General features: G+C 36.5%; 1 protein-coding gene across 1 annotated transcript; it reads right to left on the bottom strand.

The window, feature by feature from the left end:
- On the bottom strand, positions 1–26,171 carry LOC107723580 (neuronal acetylcholine receptor subunit beta-2-like). Its single transcript, XM_016532284.1, has 6 exons — positions 25,879–26,171; positions 11,937–12,082; positions 10,983–11,027; positions 9,625–9,734; positions 6,703–7,834; positions 1–847 (listed from the first exon to the last, which is right to left on the bottom strand). The coding sequence occupies exons 1-6, from the start codon at positions 25,922–25,924 to the stop codon at positions 695–697; spliced, it is 1,632 nt and encodes a 543-aa protein (XP_016387770.1). The 5' UTR covers positions 25,925–26,171; the 3' UTR covers positions 1–694.

Raw genomic sequence — 26,171 nt, 5'->3', positions numbered from 1 at the left:
CTTTAAAGTACCTTCAGTCTTAATACACAGTCATTGTCACTCACATCTCACCAGGCATCCTCCCTCTTTGTTGTGTGTTGTAGTAATACAATTCACACATTTATTATATTTATAATAATAATACAATACTGCATCAAAGCCCATTTCGAAGGACCAGACACTTGTATGTTCGCACAGAAATCAGAATGTTGTTGCAATACATGGATCATGACAGGCTACTAGACCATAAGAAATAAATATGACAGATTTAACTATGAAAATCTGATAGAAATGATGTTAAAACGGGCATCATCCCTGTCTGACTAGCTTGCATGTACAGATAACAAGTCATGTGACTCTTGATGAAGCAGACTGCTCGTTTCGGAGCTTGTGGGCGGTGGATGGCTTTCTGTTTGCAGAGAAGAGTGCTGATTGGCTGCTGAGCAAAGTAAACAGGTGTCTCCTTTCTCTCCGACTGGCTTGTGTGGTTTTTCACCTAAAAGGAGGGGAAGGTGGACTGGACGAGAGGCCTGAATGAGAATCCTGGACTAAATCCCCACTCTGTGTGAGATTTCAAAAAAGGTTCGTATAAACCTAACGTTAGTCCAGAGTGACATTTGCCCTCTCCTTCGGCAGACCCCCCCTCCTCCCTTCGCCCTCCCATTGCAACTGATGGTGTATAGCGTCCATTGTTGTGGAGGGGGTTGGTGGTTAGTCAGCCAGGTGTGTTGGTGATAGTTTTGGCTGTGTAGTTTTGGAACAGAGGCTGAAGGAACATTCCGACTGTGCCAAAGACACACACAAACACAAAGATCCAGAGAAACAGACGATCGATCACCATGGCGACATACTTCCAGTCCTCACTCACCTGTAAGATAAAAAAAACCAGCAGATTAAGGAGTGGGCCGATGGATGGATTTAGGGATGTACAGCAGGGTAGGCATGGTTAAATAAAATTATTACAAATCGTTTTCGTTAACTGAAATAAAGATGAAATAAAAATAAATATTAGATGGAAAAACTTTCAAAAAAATTGGAATGTTGCCTTGGCAACTAACTCATATGAGTTTTAGTACAAAAAATTATTAAAACTAAAACTGAATTAAAAAATTAAAGCTAAATAGAAATATAAAAAAAGTAACCTAATAAAAATGACAATAGCTCATAACAAAATGACTAAAATGTAAATTGAAATTAAAACCAAAAATATAAAACTGAAAGCTAATTGAAAATATTAATGTTAAAATCTAAATGTTATAATAGTATATAATATTAAAATAACACTGATGTGAACGGAGTGAAATAATTCCCTTCAAAATGTTGTCATTATTTGCTGCAAACTGTTATTTTTTTTATCAGTCGTTATTCCAAACCTGTATACTGTTGTTTTCTGTAATTATTTTCCATTCTCTCATTTTCTTTGTTCTCTAAAAATGACAAAAATGCACCATAAAAACTTTTTTTTCTTTTTTTTTTTTGGTTTATATTACTCGAATTGAGAATGCTTTTACAATTAATTTATGCTGAGGTAGCTAACAGGAAATAGAATTGCAGTTTGAATTTTGAATTTAATGGTAAAACATTAAAGTGAATTGGAAAATAATAAATTTAACCTAATTAACTGTAAAAAAAAAAATTGTCAAGACAAACTGAATGTTGGCTTAGGAGTCTTACTTGAAAGTTTTAGAACTTTAAAGTTTGAAGATTTTGTAGGCCTTCATTTAAATTTATGAACCATTTTCCAGAATTATATTACCTGTTGAATTTCTTTTCCCAACTCTGGTATAATGTGTCTCAGATAGCCTCGTCCCTAAATGGCAATAAAAACCCAAACAATGATTGACTGCTATACAGTGGCTTGTGTGGTTTTTCACCTAAAAGGAGGGGAAGGTGGACTGGACGAGAGGCCTGAACGAGAATCCTGGACTAAATCCCCACTCTGTGCGAGATTTCAAAAAAGGTTCGTAAAAACTATCATTAGTCCAGAGTGACATTTGCCCTCTCCTTCGGCAGACCCCCCCTCCTCCCTTCGCCCTCCCATCACAACTGATGGTGTATAGCATCCATTGGTGATTCTATAGAAAAGAATCAACCCCCCGGCCCTTTGAAATAATCACATTTTGTTGCTTTGCAGCCTGAAATGAAGACGGACACAGTTGTTTTATCTAGCTGTATTTACTCAGTGCAACTTATAACATCTAAGTGAAAGATATAACACCAACATGTCAGAAAAAATAAAAAACAGAATCACTGAGTTGGAAAAAGGATCACCCCCCTCCTAAAAATGACTTGTAAACTCAATCAGGTGTAGCTAATCACCTTCTCAATGGCACACAAAGCCATTTGACTTTCAACTGTGATCAGCTGTGGTCATTTTGATTAGCTCAGCATGAAAAGAGCTTTCCTGGAGCATTTCAGTCCTTGGTAGTGCAACTGAAGCAAACAATCAACTATGGGCACCCATCAAAAGATCTCCAGGATAGAGTTGTGGACAGGCACAAGTCAGGACATGGATACAAAAACATTCAAATGCTTTATCAATGCTTAGGAGCACAGTGAAGTCTATCATTAAGAAATGGAATGTATTTGTTACAACACGGACCCTCCCTGGATCAGAAGGTCGCTGCAAACTGGATGAAAGAGCTTGGAGGAAACTGGTCAGAGAGGCGACCAAGAGGCCTACAGCAACTCTGAAGCAGTTGCAGGAATTTATGACAAAGAGTGGTCATTGTGTGCATGTGACAACAATATCACAAATTCTCCACAAATGTGGCTTATATGGGAGAGTTGCAAGAAAAAAACCACTCCTCAAGAACGGCCACATACAGTCACGACTGAGCTTTGCCAAAACGCACCTGAAGATTATGAGGCAGATGAAAATTGAATTATTTGGCCTCAACACCAAACGATATGGCAAAACTGAGCACACAGTGGTTGAAGGAGACTAAAGCCCGATTCGGACGGTAATTGTTTCTCATATGGACATCTGTAAAAATAAATGTACATATCACCTCAGTGATAAAACTCATGGATTCGGATGGCGATATATTCACAGTAGAGGAGCGAGTTCTGTGATGAATAATTTTATTTACAAATGTATTCTTATGTGGTGGAGCAGTTATGAAGTATTGTTCTTTTAAATACTTTTCAGAATTTCAGAAATAAATATATATGCAAATTACACAAGTACAACGTTACCTTACGGTGTTCGGGACTGCTCAACAAGGGTTTAAACACTGAATTTTGAATCGACTTCTTCTCGTGAACTCAGAGATGTGGATTCGGATGGCAATTAAATTACCACACGACCTTGGTGTTTGTCACTTACGTCCCCCTGAGAAACAATTACCGTCCGAATAGGGCTAAAGGTGAATGTCCTTGCATGGCCTAGTCAGAGCACAAACTTACACTCCATTGAAAATCTGTGGAATGACTTGAAGACAGCAGTCCACAACTGGTCATCATCTAATTAAACTGAACTTGAGCAGTTCTGCAAAGCAGAGTGGGCAAATATTGCAAAGTCTAGATGTGCAAAGTTAGTAGAGACAAATCCCAACCGACTAAAGGCTGTAATTAAAGCAAAAGGTGGTTCAACAAAATCTTGACACAAACAGGTGATCCTTTTTCTAACTCAGTGATTCTGTTTTTTTTATATTTATTTTTTTCTGACATGTCGGTGTTATATTTAAGTTGCACAGCTTGTACTGTATTTACAAGCTGCACTGAGTAAATACTGTAAATACAAAAACTGTGGCCGTCTTCATTTCAGGCTGCAAAGCAACAAAATGTGATTATTTTAAAGGGGGCTGATTCTTTTCTATACACACTGTATATGTCAGTCAAGCTGCTCTCTGATTAAGTGGGCAGTTCTTGACCAGAATATGCTGCAGTATGGACAGAACTTATGATGTCTACACATGACCATACGTCATGATGTTTTAAACCTGGGCCACAGAAGCCATATTTAATTTGAATACTCCAGTATAAGAGAAATGAATAACAATGAATGAATCAGTGAAGAAAAGTGCCCTTTTTGAAGCTTGACAGATGTGCTCACTTTGAACTCATTACATTGCAAACAGTTGCGTGACTCTTCAACATTCTTCTTTTGTGTTCCATGGAAAAGATAGCAGCAAATGGGTTTAGAACAACCAGATGACTGCGTGAATAATGACAGAATTTTCATTGTTGGGTGAACTATCCCTTTAAAAAGGTGAAATGTCTAAAAGATATGAAGATGTCAGGTGTAAAAGGGAGACAGGGCATAGATGAGAGGGGGGGGTAAAAAAAAAAAAAAAGATTGAGAGGTAAACATAAGATGGGAAATTGCATGTGAATGTGTGGGAGTGAGTGAGAGAAGGGAAGAGAGAAGAGGGTGAAGGAAAAGGTTAATGTGAACAGAGACTTCATTCCGCCACAGTGCTCTGATGAGGTGAGACACAGGGGACATGAACCGTAACCACGGCAAAGGCTGCAAGGGAGTTGGCATGGAGACGCCTTGTTACCATGGGAATGAAACTGTGTGCAGGTCGAGATGACAGAATTACTGAGTGCTGTTAATTTTACCCCATGTTGACTGTATTCCTGCTCTTAAGGAGAAACCAACTGCTCAAGCTCACTTAAAAATATTGCTGAGTTATAAAAATATATTGCTGACTGTTCTAACTACTCAATATCATCAAAATAATGTGAAAAGATAAAGACAAAAACTCACTATAAATCTATTAATATCTCTTTGGCACTTTTCATACTATAAAAGTGGCCCATTTAAAACATTTAAAATATTTTTAGAATAGAATAATAAATTACAAAAATTAAACCATTAAGAGTATATTACTGATTTTTAAATACAAATATTATGTGTGTGTATTGTGTGTGTATATATATTATATATATTAGTCGGAACATTTTAATGTAATTGAATATATCTATTTTAATATATGTGTAATATATAGATCAGTTGTCTTCTATCACTTGGCTTGTAAAATGCACATCTCTGTAAAAAAAAAAAAAAATCACCTCTAGTATCATCCAGCACGACTGCTACTCTCATATGTGAGTAATGCTGAGACGGTGTTTGACAGAATGGGACTGTAAGCCATTTAAATGCCAACAGTGAGTGTAGTGCTGATGTGTAGCTGTGCTTTGGCTAAAGACCACATCTCTTTTTTTAATGCTTTAGGACTTGCCTGGCAAAGCCTCCACATCAGAGATTATTAAACCACAAGTGTGGAGCTGCATATTGATCTGAGTGTGTCTATGGGAATGTGTGTAAGCTTTCACTGAGCTCATAATGAATGTCAAGTTTTGAGTCAGGCCTGGATGATCTAATGCTCACTCTAACAGTTTTAGTGTAATTTCTAACTTTGTTTTAGATGTAGTTGCTGAAATATAATGTAACATTATAATATAATTTAACAAACTTTGGCTTGCTTCAGTTCTGCTTTTCTTATATCAGTGTAACACTAGTGTACCAACCCGTCTTTTCATTTTTGCAGTTCAGGAGATACAGGTCCAATTACTGAGTAAGCGTAAGAGAAATAGAATCTGGACACCAGTGTTACAGCTACAGTATATGGCATGCCCAATTCAAAAAAGCTATAGGTGATATATGTTGTCTGGATGACTATGACAAACTTCATAATTGTAGTTTTTTTTTTTTGGTTAATAAACTTAACATTAAAATGCAGAACTTATTTTGAGTATGGCAACTGCATGCCATAGTTTTTAAGCAGCCTACACATCCAAAACAAAGCTGATAACTGCCTTCCTGATTTAATGTGCTGTTGATTTATTGTAAATCAAATTTAAATTAGTCTTCTTAGCAACATGCAGGCTGGTATACTAATTAAACACCTGATTCACCACATAAAAAATGCAAGTTGTGTTATCATGTTACTTACCTTCATGACATTACAAAGCCAAAAGACTTTAGTTTATCTTTAAAAAAAATGAAGATATTTTGAATGAAACCTGAGAAATTTTAGTCCCTCTATTCAAAAACCTTTCCAAAACTTTTCTGCTTCAAAAATGTTCATGAAAATTCTCTTCAGAGACATGATCACTTTATATGATGAGCAGATTTACTTCAGGCTTTTATTCACATATAAATATTGATCAACCCACATGCCATTAATATACTGTAGTCAACGGAAGCTTAACCACACTTGATTAATGCATGAGAACAAACCTTACGGGTCAAATCTGCATGGACTTTCTATGGAAGGACAGAAATTTCTCAGGTTTCGTTAAAAATATTTTATTTGTTTCGAAGATGAACAAAAGTGTTATGGTTTAGAAGAATTGGGTGAGTAATTTATGACATAATTTTCATATTTGGGTGAACTACAGCACAGCATGCCATTTAATTTAATTGTATAGTCGGCACTTATTACAATTATCAAAGCATGGCATGATCAAACGGCAACCATAATTGCTTATTCAATAAATTGTGCAGGCCTAATAACATTTTAGCTTCTTAGCAATGAAGTTATTTGGCTTGAGCAAGAGGGAATGTTTTCATCTCATATTTCTAGTATGAATCATCAAGCCGGTTGTCACTGGCACTACTCTATCATTTAAAATACAACGATGAACAGGAAGTATTATTTAAACTATGACAAACTGAAGTATTATTTCAATTATGAATGATAGCATGCTATTGTTGCTAATGTGAAAACACTCATCTGGACATTCAGATGATTATGAAATAGAATGACTCACACTACAGTCGTCGTCCTCGCTCTTCATGTGGTTTGCGATGAAGCGGACTCCGTCTACAGCCTCTTCGAACCCTGGGCAGGCCTGGGCCAGCAGAGCCTGGGTGAGGACTGTAGGGGGCTGCTGCTTCCCCCGAGGTAGAGCAGAGCTTTGCAATGGATTTGAACTTCCTTCCCTGGCCTCTCTCCCCCCTTCCCTTATCCCATTTAGTCCATCTGTCGCCCCCCCCCCGCCAGCCCCTCCACCCAACTCTGCCCCAAACTGTTTAACTGAGGCCCGGTTCACATAGCATGTGCACGCCTCATTGTTCTCTTTGCTCCCCGACGAAGAGCCGCCCAGGCCCAGCCCCGCCATGAGCCCAGCAGCCAGACCCCCTCTCCCACCTTCCTGCTGTTCGTTGGCACGCCGGCGTTGGCGCAAACGCTGCCGCTCGCTGCTGTTGTGTGGCTGCCGCATGAAGAGCAAGGCAGGTAACTTGTTGAGGAACACCAACTTTACCCATGGAGGCATTGTGTGTGTGGTGGGCGACCGGTGATGCACGTTCAGCACACACACGCTTGTCACAATGGAGAACGTAACAAGCACCATGGTGAACATCAGATACTTCCCGACCAGAGGGACGTCGAGAGACGTGGGCGGCACTATTTTGGAGATCAGCAGCAGGAACACAGTGAGGGCCAGTAGCACAGAGATGCAGAGCGTCATCTTCTCCCCGCAGTCCGACGGAAGGTAGAACACTAGGATGGCCAGCGAGGTGATGAGGATGCAAGGAATGATGAGGTTGATGGTGTAAAAGAGGGGTTTGCGCCGGATGATGAAGTCATAGGTGATGTCTACATAGGTTGGGTCTGAGGGATTCTCGTTTCGACGGCCGGGGAGAGCGATGATGTCCCACTCGCCGCTGGGCGTGAAATCATCCATGCTAGCCACGTCCGCACGCAGAACCAGGTCCACTTCTGTGCGGTCATAGGTCCACGAGCGGAAGCTCAGCGTGCAGTTCTGCTGGTCGAAAGGGAAGTGCTTCACCTCAATTTTACAGGCACTCTTATAGATCGCTGGTGGCAACCAGAAGACACTTCCATCGTAGGAGACGACAGCATTGGAGTAGAAAGACACCTCATACATGCCATCAGCACTGATGGGAAAGGAGACAGAGAGATTATGACATGGTTTATATTTCAAAGTAAGCTTTATCAATTAGCATTTGTGGCATAATGTCGATTGTCACATAAAATAATTAAGGGTGCTTTCACACTTGGTTCGATTGGGTTCACACTGTGTTTTTGGTTCCGGTACGTTTGCGTCATCAGAGTGGCAGCTATTTACCCCTTCTGCTAGGAAACGACTATGCAGGAGAAAATGGCAACATAAATGGATACTGTTGCTTGCTCACCTCTCTTCTGTACTTTGGATTCTGAAAAATTGTTGTTGTTTCCAAAGCACCAACACATAACGGCACATGCGTCTATTTGTCACAAATGCAATGCAAAGAACGTGGGAGTCAATTTCTGCTGAAGGTGAGCGGAAATTAGATATAAATTCTCTCTGCTTGCAGCACTTCAGTCATGCTTGTCAGGAAAGTAAGTGAGACAACACATAATACACAGTTTGGTCAATTCATTTGTCATCAATAGCAGTTCACTTCTGTGATTTAATACAATTGCGCATTTACATCAGAAATGAACCGCACCAGAGTTTGCATATACTCTACCCCAGACCATCCCTTAGAGAGTCTCAGGTGTGGTTCGCGGGTGTACACCCGAGTTCAGAAAACAGCATTCACATTATCCAAATGAACCAAACTCTGATGTCAAATGAAACCAGGTGCACACCAAAAGTGCTAGTGTGAAAGCCCACTTAGACTCGTCACTCGTTTTTTAAAGGCACAAATTGATACAGTAACATAAAAAGCAACCAGGTTTATTTATTTTTCTTTAAAAGGTTTACTATTATTGAGTTAAAATTGTCAGTATTGTTCATTTTCAGGTGGGACTACTCATTTAGGTGGATAAACATTTGGTTATGAATTACTGATGTAATTTGTAGATAAAGATTGCTTCATGCAAACAGTGCTTTACAACTTCGCAGTTTTGTAACTTTTTTGGTATCATTGCACATACAGTATTGTGCGAATGTTTGCAATTTTATGCAATCATGGCGACAGACATTTAAACTTGCACATGAAGCAGATGGCACATTGTATTCAAAGGATACATTTTATCAGCTTGTGCATTTGCTACAGTATGAATCAAACCCATGACCTTGAAAGATTGGATATTGTAACTTTAAGCAATGTTACCCAGACAAGGTAATTAAACAATTTTTGCACACAAGTCACATTGTGCATCCCTACATATAATGATTATTACATCTTGTGGCTATACTTTTAATACAGTGTATTTTAATATTGACGGCCTGACCCTGTTCACTTCAAATGTAAGTGCCTTATGTAACCATTTAGTTCAGGCATTTGGTACAGACACATCACATTTGCTAGGTACGTAATCCAGAAAATATCCTAACAATAGTAAAAAATGGAACTCGAATCCGATGAGAACATTTTTCAAACCTTAGCGTTTGGGGCCTGTTTGTAGGTGTCTCTGCGCAAGGTTTATTAATGATACATAAAGACAAACACAGGAGGGAAGCTGGTGTTAATTAGGCTGAATTTAAAACATCTTCCACTGCGTGACATGACCGTGAGAGAGGAGGAACATGCTTTATTTACAGTGAGGTCAAGTAATGTGACACGGGAACACCACTAATGAGACAAAGACTGATAAGCAGGGATGTTATCTACCCTCCAATGACAGAGGAAAGGAATAGGTGACGGAAAGAAACGATCAGATATGATGAAGACAGTGATAAACTGACTAGATACGTAAATACACAAGAGCCAAAAATGGGATGATCTTTGAGACTTACTTGTTGTAAAGAACAACATCAGGTAACCAAATATGTTTGGAGGGAAGACGGACCTTCTTCATGCCATCAAACTCATCTGGGTTCCATGTTAGCCGGTAGTCCTGCCACTCCTGAGGACAGAGTGAAAATAAATAACCAAGATAGACTCAAGAGAGGCTATGATCCCTGAAGAAAGCAATCCATTAGGATTACCATTCATGTCAATGGCAGAATAAACGGTTACTTTTGAATGGCTGTCAATGGAGAAAGATGTGTTTTGCAGCCAGATAATGTAGTTACAACACCTACTAGCACAAGTTTACAGCAAAACCTTGACTCTTTGGATGCAACTGAAATACACAATCAATTTATGGCCTTTTCCCTCACATTTTCCTCCTCACGTTATGAAAATGTCATTTCTCATTGACCTGTGAACAGGAGGTGTAACCAATTCCACATGCTGTTAAGATCATGTTCATCTGTCACACACACCACTGCTCTCAGTCAATTAGCAGTATATTTAGCATATGTATAAATGATCTGTCACTTTTCATTACTAATAGAAATGTCCTAATAAACTAGATTAAAAGATTAGAAATGATTACTTGAGGCCATAAATGCTGCAGACTGCAAATGAGAGCTGTCAAAAGGCATAGCCTAGCTAATGGTAGTCATATTAATACACACAAAAAGAGTGATAAATGTCTAATGATGGTCATTTAACACACTTCCTGTTGGGTTTTGACCAGATAGTGTAACTAATGTAATTATACTACATTTTTTACTCTGACACACCAATCACATACACATACACTCTGGATAGGAAAGACACACACTGTGGCAAATTTTTATGGGTAACCTGTACTGACAGTGGCAATAACTCTTGCCAACTGACATCTATGGTCATAGTGACCATGAGCAGATGATTCAGAGAGGGAGTGACAGAAAAATGGAGAACGAGACAGAAAAAAAGAGAGATGTGTAAGAGAGTACTGTATCTGTACAAACAGATTTCCATGGGTTGTTTTGTATATAAAAACAGCTTGTGAGATACTGATGATGTAAACAACCTCAAATTGACATTTCAATTCAAACTGAGAGTGAATATTCTGCATATTCACACTCATACCCACGTTTGTTTGTTTTTATTATGGTGGGAGAATTGTAGTTATTGGTACCTGTTGATATTAGCTATTTAATTGTGAATGCACACTTAAAAGTTAATCTTGGAAAAAATTAATAATTTAATAATAGTTATGCAAACTTTAATAGAAATCAGTGGAACATCTACAACAATGATAGCAAAACAAATGTGTGTCTGTGAAAACCGTACATGTGGAAAATAAAATGGGGCATGAGTAATGCAAGTATTGACTAACCTGTGTAAGCCAGACATTGGTGGTCATGATCTGTTCTCTCTCATGCTGTGTAGAAAAAAAAAAAACAGACAGAGAATAGTAAAAATCGATACAAACTACAAATTAAATACAACTTAATAATACAAATAAATAATTATACTAAATAATAAAAATAAATCTGCGTTTTTGAACTACACATTCAATGAATTATATAATTTCATTAATTCCAGCATTTATTCAAATTTATTTAATTTATTATTAATATAATATAATATAATACCAAGTAAGAAAGTATTCATCATGGTTCATCATTTTATTGTATAGTATCTATTTTTATTGACTTTAAGGCTACATTCCTGAGCATAATGGTTATTTTATGGATCAAGGCTGTTAAGAAGCCCCTGCCGGCCCTCCAGAGATGAATTACACAGGAATGACACCACTTTCCTCCTTTCAGCCCAGGTAAGTGAGCTGTTGATTTACAGTGCATTACAAGCATGAAGGAAGCATGTAACTGGCTGACAGCTGAGCGGTTAGCATTGAATGATGAGTGGTCAGTAAGCATGGGTAATGTGCTGCACCTGTGGGAACAGATGGCTATTTCCTGTTGTCCATGCTCACTTCTTACAGCATACTGACATCATTTTACTCTCAAAATCATGCTAATATAGAGGCCTCTAAGCCTAACTGCATTATGTCACAGCTCCATTTAAGACCTAAGTAAGCTTACTGAGCAAAGATACATAATACCACATTGAAAACCGACCAAATTTGGAAACAGAAGAGATGTTGAATAGATAAGAGGGTATCATTAAATGCTTTGGCTCTGTCACTGCTGACAAATTTGTTTGAACTCTTCTGAAGGGAACTAGTGTTATGATTAAGTGAAGTACAATTTGTAAGGACGTGAAACCTTTATGCACATGCATATTGTATGTAAATATGAGAGAACGAAATGTAAACATGTCCACTGACCACACTGATGAGCTGTGCCAGCGAGACCATTAGCTGCACTGTCACCAGTTCTGAACCATTAGTCGCTGGTCGGATCAGTTTGTTGTAGTGGGCTGGATTAAGAAGATGCTCCACCAGTCTCTCTTCTGTATCTGCCCCATCACTGCCTGTAAGAGATATACTGTAGATCAATATGCATCCCACATCTCATAAAGAATCACATTTTTGGAAGCGGCGTCTGCTGTGTAGTTTTGTTTAACCCTGAGGCACAGCTGCAAAACACAAAAAACCTCCTCTCTGGAGAACAGCCTGGATTCATGAAACATAACAAAATTCATGTAACTCTTCATGGAAACCACAGAAATAAAAAAAACACATGAATGTTCACTTATTAGTATATAAGCGATACAAAACATGTTCAAGCAATTTCACATTTTATAAATAATATATTAGTTATTGAAATTGATATATTAGTATATTATATATTAATATATTAGTTATTGAAAATATTGCAAATCATCAAAATATTGGCAGTAATATATTTGATTATGATTAATAGGTAATAATATAACAATAATTAAAAAAAACTTCATTTTATAAGAATAAAAATATTTAAATGTTTTTATCTGTCCAAAGAAGCCACTAAAACTGTTTACACATCTTTTGTATATATATATATAATATATATATATATAATTTCAGTTCATGTTTTTTATATTATTTTTTTATGGTTTTAGTTAATGATAACCCTGCAAAAAGGTGTTGCAGTTTAGTAAAGAGAACAGCAGCTTTCAGCTTTTGGCAGGACAGCAGAAAAGCACTGCCTTAGAATCTCCTTTATTTCTGAGAGTGACAGGCAAACACCGATCATTGCATGGTTATAAAACCTTTGTCGCATGCTTCCTGCAATTGAGTAATAGCACCTACAGATCAGTCCAGTGAGATGGCTTTATTCATCAAATCAAGTAAAAGCTGTTTTTCCCCACTTGAGTCCCACCAATATGAATCAACACAGAACGTGGCATATTTGTAATCTTTAGATACACTATAAAATGACTCTGTGCACTTATTCTCTTTCATACTGCACTAAGAGACGGTGTAGCATGTTGGTCTCCACTTCTCCCATCCTCTTGGTTTCTCCATTCTCAGGGTCAGCATAATACATTTCCTCTGTCTCTCTCTCTAACTACTCATCCATCCTGTTCTCTGTCTCTGTTTCCCTCTCTCTTATTGGCTTGTTCTTGCCACTCTTGTTGTGTTCAGTGGACAGGAAAGATGTTTCAACGGCAGATCAATAAAGACTCTAATCACACACCATTAACTCTCTCTTTCTCCTCTGTGCTCATGTCCACCTGTACATGCTCTAAATCTCTCTGTCTCTGTTTAAATGCAGTATCCCCTTTTTGCTCAGTTTCCCTTCTTTTATTGCTCCTGTCTTAAAGGGGTTATGATATGAGAAATCAAATTTGCCTTTATGTTTTGACATATAAGAGGTCTTTGTACCATTAAATCGTCCTGCAAGTTTCAAAACTTAAAATGTCCTCCTTATTATAAACAGCATTTAATCAAGCTCCAGAAACGGCTATTGTGGGATCTGTGACATCACACGGGCAAATATTTTTGCATACGACTGCCCCCAGAGCAAGACGTTGATGAATAATTATGCATCATTGCACCAAAGGCCCTGTCCACTGGCGTTCAGTCGCTCTCTGTCTACACCAGACATGAACGTTGCATTGTGTCAAAAGCAGACAGGACCCATTATAATCACTGACGCTTTCTACACTTGATTCAGTATACAGATGCAAGTTCATATTTTGATGTGCAAGTTTGGCAAGTTTCAGATTTTCTCCTCACGCTTGAGCCACTCCTTTAACATAACATAAAAAAATAAAAAAATAAAAATTCATGTCATGACCCCTTTAAAAAAAAGACCATGAGAGACTGAGTTACCTGATTTGGTGAGTTGTGCTTGTGTGTCTTTATTTACAGTGTATTAATAAATATGGTGAGTGTTACATAACACTTTTTCTCATACATTTAAATACCTCTTACATAATCTGTAAAATGTTAAGCCTTAAAAATAGAAAACAAAATTGAAAACAAGATTTTTTTTTTATAGAAGATGAAGATTATTTTTTTATATGAAGATGCTGCATAACAGATACTTACATATTATAAGAAGGCAACACTCAGTAGTAATCAAGGATATCAAAGAATCACCTTTTGAACAGAATAATGTGTGTAATTTTAGTATATTTAAATGTCTACTGTAACATCATCAGGGCAGAAACAATTTTTTTTTTTAAATCTGCAAAGGATATGTAAACAGTTGAGTAGAACTATTGGCTTTGTACATAGAATGCTTGATCAAAAGTCACAGTAAATGCTTTTACATTGTTACAAAAATATATATATATTTTTAATAAATGCAGTTCTTTTGAATCCTGAAAACAAAATGTATCACAATTTCCACAAAAATAAAAACCAAGAACTTAAGAATTAAATCAGCATATGATTTCTGAAGGATCATGTGACACTGAAGACTGGAGTATAGTGACTGCAGAAAATTCCTGTTTATAATAATTATAATATACAAAGCAAGGTTCATTTAGACAAGGTTCACTGAGTCTGGTGTGGAAGATCTTGACTGGCCTGCACAAAGCCTGAACTCCACTGAACATCTTTGGGATGAATTAAGATCACAACTGCACATAAATAGGAGCAAATCCCTGCATCAATGTTCCTTCCTCAAGTATGAAGCCTTCCTAGAAGATTGAAAGCTATTATAACAGCAGAAGACCAACCCCTTATTTATGTCCATGGTTTTGAAATGACTGTTAATGTTCAGCAAATGCTGCAATGACTATCCCCATTTCCTTTTCTCTCTCTTTCCTCGCTCTCCTCTTTAAGACAATGTTGTGTGGGGTTGTGTTGAGGCAGAATGTATTTGAATAAATCAGCATGTTTTCTCTTCATCTTTGATCCTCTCTCTGTGAGTTTGCTGTGCTATATAAAGCCAAGCAGTGGGATGCTGTCTTTTCCAGTTCTCTATAAGTGCTTATAATGTTACCATGCGCTTTGGCTTGTGTGGAGAAAAATATTTTAGGGGAAACCAGGGGCAATTGTGACATATTTTACATTTTCCTTAATAACTCACAGACTAAACTACAAATTTACATGCCATGTCTTGGTATGAGAAACACATGCCCAAAGCAGCAATACCACATATATAAAGAATTTGATCTGCCATGAAAAATATGTTTTCAAAGCAAACAATCACATGTTATTATTTGAAATAATATAAATAATAGCCTAATATATATATATATATATATTAGTACATTATATTGATCCTATATTATAAGTGCCAACTACATTGTCTTTCATCAATCCACATAGTATCCACAAAGCAATTTTCACATTTTTTTGTTATAAATTCCTCACAAAATTAAATGACCGCAATCATTTTTCCATCATTTTCTTTCAAGAGATAGTCCACCAAAATATGAAAATTGTCCTAATTTACTCACAAAATAAAAAAATACTATGGAAGTAAATGGGAACTAAAATGGTTTGTTTACCAACATTCTACAAAATATCTTATCAAAATATCTAAAAAAAAAAAAAAGTAAGTCATACAGGTTTGGAACAGCATGAGGATAAATAAATGATGACAAAATGTTCATTTTTGGGTGGACTATTTCTTCATCCACATTTATGTAGGTTAGTTCACATACACACACATACATATCCACATTCACTCATGCACATATAAATAGTATTTTAATGAATGAATGACATAAAATGTCAAAGATGTCAAACATACAAAAAAGCTCATTTGCATGTGGTGTTCATGCTGTACATTCAGCTGTAAATAGCTGATAAATGTCCCCTGCACAAAATAGTCTCTCCATTCAGGCTATTATATACATATTTGTGCTATATTTATTCGCTGCATTTCTGCAGTACATGCCTTCGTGGAGAGAAGAAAGAGAGAAGTCGATTCAGGAGGAAAAGGACGATGTGTTTTAGACAGATGCTTAGAGCTGATGGTATTGATCTGAGCACTCATAACGGAGAAAGCTTCCAAAGACGGGCCAAACAAATTGCTGGCCATAGAAAGCAATTGTGTTACCGCACATTCACATTGCATCACACATACCGCATCCATTCCACAAGGACACGAGGGGAGTCGGCTTCATAAGCTCATCTGGCTGACATTGTCTTCTTTACAGGATAATCCTGCCTGACAATATGTGCCCAAATTCTACCTCTCAGATTTTGATTTTGATGTCACTTTTTTGTTTACCAGAGGAATTAGAAATTGCTCAAAATCATTGTTATTTCAGAATTTGTCATTTTATATCATATAATGTAATAAGAATCATATGTAGATGTTCTTTCATTCTGTGCAATAAAACCGCATTAGCGTTGCTGAAATATGCATGAAACGTAATCACAGCATTTGTGCACATCAGCCTTTAAGCAGTTCAACAACACTCTTATTCAGCTTTGAACATACAGTGCCCTCTTTAAATGTGCTGTAAAAGGATCGATAGCACTCTGAACCTGTTTCATTGTTATGCTTCCCTTCCCTTTCTGCTGTTTCTGGCTTCCTTCTGTACCATCACTATATGCTCCATAGACACAAAATGGTTCTGAAAATTGAGTGTTTACAATTAGTCCAGCTTGTGTTGACAGGTTTATGTCTGGCTGACTTGGAATGGCTTGTCTGAGCTTGTTTGCACTCATCTAAAATGAATATTGGCTTGGCAACACATGGGCACATCTGGATTAAAAAAACGGCAGCTCATCAGAAATTAATACACCTGACCATCGAGGCCCTGTTGTCCTACTTTTGTTTAAATATTTACTTTACTTTTTTACTTTTAGTCATTTAATAATATTTAATGTAATGAAATGCATTCATTATTATAACATGTTGACCACCACAAAATAGTATATTTATAGGTGTTGAAGTTTTATTTTGCTTCAGCAATGTATAATCCATATTAACATAAAAATACATTTTTGTATTCGAATTTATTAGATTTCTTTCTCAAATCATAATTTTACCTTGAATACGTTAAAAACTGGATTTGATGAAAATGAGATCTCACACTCTTTAATTAATCTATAGCTGTTTTAAGTTGTTCCTCATAAAATAAATTATAAAGCTCTACTGTTATTAAAAGCCTGTTGCCATGGCATCCAAAAAGCTAAAGGTTAAAAAGCCTCTTTTTCTCTCCACATTACTTGCTTGCGTTCTCTTTCTGTCCCCCAGGAAAATTCTTGACATCTCAAGAACATCATAGTCCATCTTTCTCTACAAATAATCTGGACATGTGTTTTTCCTGATGACAGAATGTAATGAACAAAAGGTCAACACAGAATAAATAAGGTAATGAGTTATGAATATTCATAAGGTGTTTGCTGAATCAGAGTTCTGTGCTGTTTACCTCACTTAATATTTATGGCAATTCATGTTTTCTTTCTAAATCATGAAAAAAAAAAGTGTTAAACAAAAATACAATATTGCTTTAACGTCAACCAAAAACTAAAGAAGCTCAATGTAATGTATAGTACTGTATAATGTACAAGTATGTCAATGGTTATTTTCATGGCTTCGCAATGAAAGAATGTGAATACATTAATATGTGTGTAAACACATTAATATTAAATTGTTGCTTAAAAATGCAACTATCTCTTTCTCATCCTCGGTCTGTTTAAGGGGTCCTTGGCATGAAAAGGCTGAAGACCTCTGGTTTATATGCTTTTTTTGACAGATATTCTAACTACTGTAGAAGATTAACATGCAAGACATGCTGGTTGGATATCTGTGTGAAACTGAAACCTGTGTGAAATCTCAGTATCATTTGCTGGCTGTTGAAACGGTCTGTGGATCAGAGATATGAGAGCAGACCAGAGTGCCAGATCACTGCCTTATCTAGATGGGCTAAAGTGTTGAGCCAGCATGACTGACATACAAATCAGATGACAAGAGAGCAATGTAAGCATGTTATATGCACATACTGTATAAGCCACAATATGGTTTGTGTGTTCAATGCACTACTGTTCAAAAGATTGAGGTCGGTAAGATTTTTTATTGTTCTGGAAAGAAGTCTCTTATGCTCACCAAGGCTGCATTTTTTTGGGATCAAAAATACAGTAAAAACAGTCATATTGTGAAATATTATTACAATTTTAAATAACTTTTTTTTTTTTTTATAAATTTTTATTTCTATATAAAATGTAAATATAAATTATATAAGTTATTGCTGTAATGGCAAAGCTGAATTTTCAGCAATCATTCTGCAGTGTCACATGATCGTTCTAATATGCTGATTTGGTATTCAAGAAACATTTCTTAATATCATACTGTATATATAGAGAAAGTTGTGACAGATCTGCTAACCATGATTTGGCAACCATGATGCTTTTCTCAGGATTCTTTTATGAATAGAAAGTTCAAAAGAACTGTATTTATTTGAAATATAAATCTTTTGTAAAATTATAAATGTCTTCGTTGTCAATTTTATTCATTTTAATGCGACCTTGCTGCATAAAAGTATACATTTCTAAAAACAATTTTTTTTTGAATGGACACCAAACTTTTGAATGGTAGTGTAGATTTATAAAAGACGATTATCATTTCATGCTCATGTCATTCTTTCTGTAAAGCACAGATATCTCTTTTACATGCAATTTCAATGAATGGGACCTTTACAGCTTCAAAAATAATGCAAAATTCACAGCAAAAGTAGCATAAAAATGGTCCATATAGCTTAAAATGTATATATTCAAAATCTTCTTCCTAACACTATTGGAGTGTTCACGAGAGAAATGATGTCCGATTGGCAAACGAGTAGTTCTTTTGAGTAAGATCATTTCAACGAATCGATTGATCCAGTTCACAAAACCGCTCTGAATGATTTGTTCACGAATTGACTGATCTAGTTCTAGATGACTCAATAATCCAGTTGCAGCCGTTCTCAGGACTCACAGAAAATGTCAGCAAAAGACTTTAATTTGATCTATTTCTCAACCACAGCTATTGTATGGCTTCAAACAGATATAGAATACAGTGCACAAGTGTATGGATCATCTTCACAATGCTTTGTGCTCATTTTTGTAAAATGACTACAAATTGGATGGAAAATAATCTCCCTATTGTGTTCCACATAAGAAAGTAAGCCATACAGGTTTGGAACGACATGAGGGTGAGTAAATGATGACAGAACTTTAATTTCTGAGTGAACAATTAATTTGAATTAGGCCTATAAGTGCGTAAACACTCTCAAATGGTGGGGTTTGCGATCGGTATATGTACTAAAAGAAGATGCCAGAACGTCCTTGAAAGTCCTTTGAGAGTCAGTGTGTTTAACCCAAAGTAAAGGAGAGACACAGACTCTGCGAGGAGGAGTGTGTGTGCACTGAGGTGTGAATAATAAACACTAAAAATAGACCAGGAGGTGAACCTCCCATCCGCACCTACACTCACTGCTCTTTATTGACCCCTCAAAATGCGCATCTCTTTATGCGTGTGTGCAAATGGGAAAGACAGTGATACATGCATGGGCAAGTTTTGCGTGCATGTAATTTGATTAGTATGCAAGCCTGCAGCTTTGAGGTCTGTCTCGTTCTTGAAGAAACACACCAAACGCTGTCCACTGATTCTCGCCTGACTGTTCCAAAATCTGTCTCCTGTTCCACCATCCGCTTCCAGCATCACTGTCTCTTCTCTCAACAAGTCAGTGTGCTCTGTTTGAAAACATCCATCCATCTCATCTTTGGCTTATGTAGTGGTATGTTGTGAAGTCTGATTCCTGGGTGTGAGTTTGTAGCAGAGCTATAATGCAGGAGGTGGAGAGGACTCGACCCTCTGTGTCTCCACCATCGATCTGCCGGTAGATAAAGGTGGGCCATAAGTCATTCCACAACAGGCTTTGTCTGTTTTTACAGCTCCCTCAAGGCCGAGTCTGTATTTAGTCCAAATCACTGCCAAATCTGCTCCTCCTTGATAAAGAGAGGCCAAACAGAACGACGTTCAGCAAAGCAGAGTCAGGACCGACTTGCTGACATTAATTACAGTTAATTCGTGGGCAGAATGGACGAGTTGAGAGGAACTGAATATTGATTCACCATATATTTTGGCTGGATGGGTGCCTATGAATACTGTGCCTTCCCATCACTATATGCCTGTACAACACGTTTTGCCAGGTAACAAAAATCTATCTATCTATCTATCTATCTATCTATCTGTCTATCTGTCTATCTATCTATCTATCTATCTATAATACCTTTTATTTAATATTACTGACTCAAAGTGATTACATTACATTAAACTAAATTATACTAAACTTATACTAAATAAATTAGGTAAAATGTGGTGGAAGCAGTGCTATTAAGGGATAGTTCACCCAAAAATGAAAATTCTGTCATTTACTCACCCTCATGTCATTCCAAACACACAAGACTTTCATTCTTTTTCATTCATCAACAGGGACGTGCACAGACATTTTGAGGGGCAGGGGCTCAAGTGGAAAAAAGGGCACTTCTCATATTTATTTGAATTTTTTTCTAAACAAAACGTTAAATATATTAAGAGTGTGCGATATTGACAAAAAACATATCTCAATATTTTCTGGAATTTTATCGATAACAATAATTAGACAATATTTTGCTGAGTGTGTTATTGTGCTGATATCTTAAGGACTACCATGGACAGCTGACTCCTAAAATTTTTCATATTCTGCATATTCTGTGTGGTGTTCAGTTCACAGCAGTGATAGAAATTTATGTTTTCCAATAAGTTTAAATTGATTTTTTTTTACCTTTTATGGGCATTTTTTTACCTTTATAAAGCCATTTTTTTCTAAAAGTGTGCATCATCTTTTCAGTCAAATTCTTAAATTGAATCAGTCAGTTAGAATAATAAGTCATTTGGGCTGTTACCAAGCAAATTAAATCAGTACTGACAAAATTAATCTTTGCAATGTAGAGAAAAGACAGAAGCTGCATTAGAAGTGGAATTTAGATGCATTTACACACAGTTTAATGCAGGACATGAATGCATTTAACCTGCAGTTACAAATGCATTATCACTGTTTTGATATTTGAAAAAATTTTTTTAAATGAAGATACTTTAAATGTGAAATTAAAACTGCCAGTAGGTGGCAGCAAGTCACTGTTAATAAGTGAGTCATTGCGATTGAACCGAATCATTTAAACGGTTAATTCATTCAGGAACAAATCAGCTTCATGTTGCTCAGAGACGCAAATTGGAATATTTGTTGGCGAAATAGAGCAAAAACAGTCAATATTGTGTCTAAAATGTAAGTGTCTTAATATTAAATTCTTGTTTATTGAACTGCTGTATAAAATCAATATCACATTTGTAATCATGCTGCTTTTTGGTGGAAAAACGTCAGTCTTCGCGTGATACTGATTAACTGTATGAAATGATATAAATGTATACATTTCTGCTCCCATATCTTTAATTTTGTGATCATTCTAAATGCATTTTAATAGACTGAATAATGCAGTGAAATAATTCCCAAGTCCAGAAACGTAGCAAGGAGATCTGTAAAATAATCCATGTGACATCAGGGGTTCAACCGCAATTATACGAAGCTACGAGAATACTTTTTGTTTTTGACCCTGGACCACAAAACTAGTCATAAAGGTCGATTTTCGAAATTGAGATTTATACATCTATAGGAAATAAGCTTTCCATTGATGTATGGTTTGTTACAATAGGACAATATTTGGCCGAGATACAACTATTTGAAAATCTGGAATCTGAGGATGCAAAAAAATCTAAATACTGAGAAAATCGCCTTTAAAGCTGTCCAAATGAAGTTCTTAGCAATGCATATTACTAATCAAAAATTAAGTTTATTTATTTGGTTTTCGGATGATATATAATTATATATATTTTCGGATGGTATAAATCTCAATTTCGATTCAAATTGACCCTTATGACTGGTTTTGTGGTCCAGGGTCACATATAAACATTGTGTCTCTTCAGAAGACGAGAAGAAGCAGCTGAGTCCTTAGCCATCTTCAAGAATCGGCTAAAAACACATCTCTTCAATCTTTATTTGACCCTCTAACTCTAGCACTCTCGAATTCTATTCTTTAAAAAAAAAAAAACTTGCCCCTTTTAGACTTGCACTCTATTCATTTACTAACTGCTTGTTTTCTTTAAAAAAAAAAAACACTAGCTTCTCTAATCTTTTTGTGTTCTATCTATTTGTTTTCTTTTTTATTTATTATACAATTAACAAAAGCAAAAAAAGGCCTCTAACACTAGCTTGCTCTATTCTTTTTCTATTCTGTCTGTTTTCTTTTTATTTATTATATAATTTAAAAAAAAACTTGTACGTGTACTGCGTTAAGCTAACTGAGACTTGTTATAGTACTTGCATATATCATTGCTCTTTTGTTGATTTTGATTGCTTCCAATGTCCTCATTTGTAAGTCGCTTTGGATAAAAGCATCTGATAAATGACTAAATGTAAATGTAAGACACAATCTCTATAAGTATTAAGCAGCTCAATTCATAAGGATTACTTTTATAATGTCTTCATTAACTTTTTGAAGCATCAAAATTTTGGTAGAATCACTCAGGTTTATATCTTAATTTGTGTTCCAAAGATGAACAAAGTCTTATGGGTTTTAATGACATTAGAGTGAATAAATGATCACAGAATTTACATTTAATTTACATTTACATGTGATGTGAATTTACATTTACATCACATAATACACAAGTGAGTCTAATACACTATGCTAATGTACTAGTACTAAATCTATTCGTATGATGCTGCTAAGAGAATCTTAACATGCTTATACCACGAGGAAAACAGGGCTGTGAGTTTGATGGGTGTTGGATGGTGGAGCGAGGACCCTCCTCTTTTTTGACCCTAACAAACCCTTTCACCACACATCTGACGGTCACTCGTTCTTTTACTAATTTACTTGTAGTCAGAGTTAACTGAATTAGCCTTCTGACACTTAGAAAGGAGGACCTAAGCCGATTTCCACCAGCCAGCGATAATTGTGTGTGTGTGTGTGTTAGGGGTTGCAACTTGCACCGACTAATGACTAGTCGACTAGTCGACTTCAATGCTCTGTTCGACTCGACTTTCATCACATAAAAGTCGACTTCAAAAAATCAGAAGTCGTTCAACCCCTAGTGTGTGTGTGTGTGTGCGCTCGCACATTTATTTATTTTTTCTTTCATACTAAGCTTGTTCAGTTATAATTCTGGTTCTAACAATATTTTTCTAACAGGGGAATTGCAACCATTACATCATCACATTTTTTTGCAGGTCAGCTGTGGTAAGATCTTAATGATCTGGTTTTAAATGAAACATTGTTTAAAATGACTGAATTATCCAGACTATATTAGGTTACACCAACAATAGATTGTTAAAGATCATCAGGCAACTCTTTACATTTTACAAATTACTTTTCTTTTTTTCCTTTCCTTTGTTATTGTGTTATTGTGGATTACAGACTCATATTTTGGCAATGGTTTAAATTGGAAAAAAACACCTTAATGATGGGGTTATTTCTTACAAACATGCATTATTATGTTAATTGACAGATTTAAACAGCTTATTGTACAGGTAAGTTAATCACCGTTCTAATCTAATGCGCTGCTACGCTGTAACACACACACATAGGCTACAGACAGTAGCACATACATGACGCGCACAGAATCATTCAGTGCGGAAATGTATTGTCAACACTGTTCTGTGATTTCTCAATAAAATAGCTTAGAAACTGAAAAGTTCAAGCATATATTTCTTAATAACTAACTCACTAATGCGTTCATATTAATGTAATCTTTACTGTGCTACTTTATCTGTATCTGATTTAGAATGAGCAGAAATCTGTGAGAAATATAACGACCCAAAGACAAAATAACTGATAAAAAAGCTGTTATAGGAGCAACAACCATGTGGGCAGAGCTGTGTCATATGCCATAGCTGTGCACAAGGTGTTTGTCACAGCTCCAGACTTATTTGTTCATTAACGATGTCATCAGCGACTAGTCGACTTCGACTCGACTTTCATCACATAAAAGTCGACTTCAAAAAATCAGAAGTCGTTCAACCCCTAGTGTGTGTGTGTGTGTGCGCTCGCACATTTATTTATTTTTTCTTTCATACTAAGCTTGTTCAGTTATAATTCTGGTTCTAACAATATTTTTCTAACAGGGGAATTGCAACCATTACATCATCACATTTTTTTGCAGGTCAGCTGTGGTAAGATCTTAATGATCTGGTTTTAAATGAAACATTGTTTAAAATGACTGAATTATCCAGACTATATTAGGTTACACCAACAATAGATTGTTAAAGATCATCAGGCAACTCTTTACATTTTACAAATTACTTTTCTTTTTTTCCTTTCCTTTGTTATTGTGTTATTGTGGATTACAGACTCATATTTTGGCAATGGTTTAAATTGGAAAAAAACACCTTAATGATGGGGTTATTTCTTACAAACATGCATTATTATGTTAATTGACAGACTGGATTATTGTGATGTTTTTATGAGCTGTTTGGACTCTCATTCTGATAGCACCCATTCACTGCAGAGGATGAATTGATGAGCAAGTGATGTAATGGCAAATTTCTCAAAATCTGTTCTGATGAAGAAACAAACTCTTGAATGACCTGAGGTTGAGTACATTTTCAGCAAATTTTCATTTTGGAGTCCTTTACTTTTTATCCTCTTTTGATCATTCAACTGTCCTGTTTATACCAAAGTAGTACCAAGTACCTCTAAATTCTTTTCTGATTCCAGAAGATCCAGTTACTGTAGGTAAAATAAAATAGTCCACTGTATTGGACTTTGATATGTGTTTACTGGGCATTTTAATAGGAATTTCCATTAAATTATATTATGGTTACCTTTAGGAACATTTACAAAAAAATAATTATGTAATTTTTAAAATGCAAAAAAATAAATTAATTATGTAATTTTATTTAATTATATGAATACAGAGCAACAGCAGCAGGGATTTATACTAAAGACAGCAAGATATGTGTGAAAATGTGCGTGATGGGGGTATGTGTGTGAAATAGTATGAATAATATAATGAATAACAATTCATTATGATATTCATACTATGTTTTATTTTTTTTGCTTATCAACAAATTGTCATTTACTTAGATCACTTTACAACAAAACCATAAATTCATGGTGACAGATGTGTAACATCTGGATTGGAATCATTGCTTTCTTGTTTTGAAGTAAAAAAGAAACATTAAACTTTCCGTAGTGATTTAATAATGCATGCATCAGGGGGTTAAAGACCCATGCCTTATGTTTCCACACGCACACTTCAAGCCATTTCTGCAACCTCGCTTTATGAACATGGCAATTTAACACAAGCTTTGCAACTATACCCAATCCATTCCTGCGAGGCAGTGCCGAGTGATAAACACAAATTAAATGTTATCTTCATCAAGAGGCGACCCCAGAAAGACTCTAAAAATCACATCTCAGCAGTTGTGGCGGTTGCGGCTCATTGCAATAATGATGTGTATTATCATTCAGGCTTACAGTGCCATAACCGCTGCTCAGCACTTCTGCGCACAAAGAGAAACGGCCAACATGCCCGCCGCCGTGATTCTATATTAATGCGCTACAGCACGCGCTGTGCGCATCTTACAAGACGACAGGAAATATGGACATAATGTATCCGTTAACACTCGGGTCACACATGAAATATTACCACATTACCACAGTGATTGTATAGATTCATCCGCCGCCCAGCATCTCTCCATCTCCAAAAGAGCTACGGTTTGCTTCCATACATCCCTTCTTCAATGCCAATATCATATGACTGTGCTCGCGCAGCAACCTGCATTACGAATGCCTGGTTTCGCGAATAAAAGCCTCAGAGTAGCGTTTCCCCTGCTTTGAGCAGATAACTTACTTTTCACAATGGCGAGGATGCAGAAGAGCGTCCACAGAGCCATCATCTCAGCGAGGACGGGGAAGCATCTGCCGCGCGTGAACTGCTCTCTCTCCAGTGCGCGCGTGTGGTCGTGCGTATCGGAGCGTGACTTTGTCGAGGTGGACACGCGCGCGAGGGTTAAAGATATTTTCTTTCTTCTAGACGTTATTCAGTACCTGGCATCGTTACGTCAGCGGCTGTAGGTCGCTGAACGCGTGGTTTTCCCCAGCGATGGAGTGGGAAGGGTTTTATGAGCAGCCAGGTAGATGAAG

The sequence above is a fragment of the Sinocyclocheilus rhinocerous genome, unplaced genomic scaffold, assembly GCF_001515625.1.
Source record: "Sinocyclocheilus rhinocerous isolate Xijiao unplaced genomic scaffold, SAMN03320098_v1.1 scaffold241, whole genome shotgun sequence".
In the NCBI taxonomy this organism is placed as follows: domain Eukaryota; kingdom Metazoa; phylum Chordata; class Actinopteri; order Cypriniformes; family Cyprinidae; genus Sinocyclocheilus; species Sinocyclocheilus rhinocerous.
The sequence above is the reverse complement of the archived record's forward strand: the minus strand, read 5'-3'. Positions and strand labels throughout refer to the sequence as shown.

Excerpts from the sequence above, each read along its gene's own strand:
- LOC107723580 (XM_016532284.1), bottom strand. The coding sequence starts at position 25,924 with ATGATGGCTCTGTGGACGCTCTTCTGCATCCTCGCCATTGTGAAAA. Across the intron at positions 7,835-9,624 it reads GATGTTGTTCTTTACAACAA|TGCTGATGGCATGTATGAGG; the intron begins GTAAGTCTCAAA and ends CTTTCCCATCAG. Across the intron at positions 848-6,702 it reads GCGAGGACGACGACTGTAGT|GTGAGTGAGGACTGGAAGTA; the intron begins GTGAGTCATTCT and ends TTTATCTTACAG.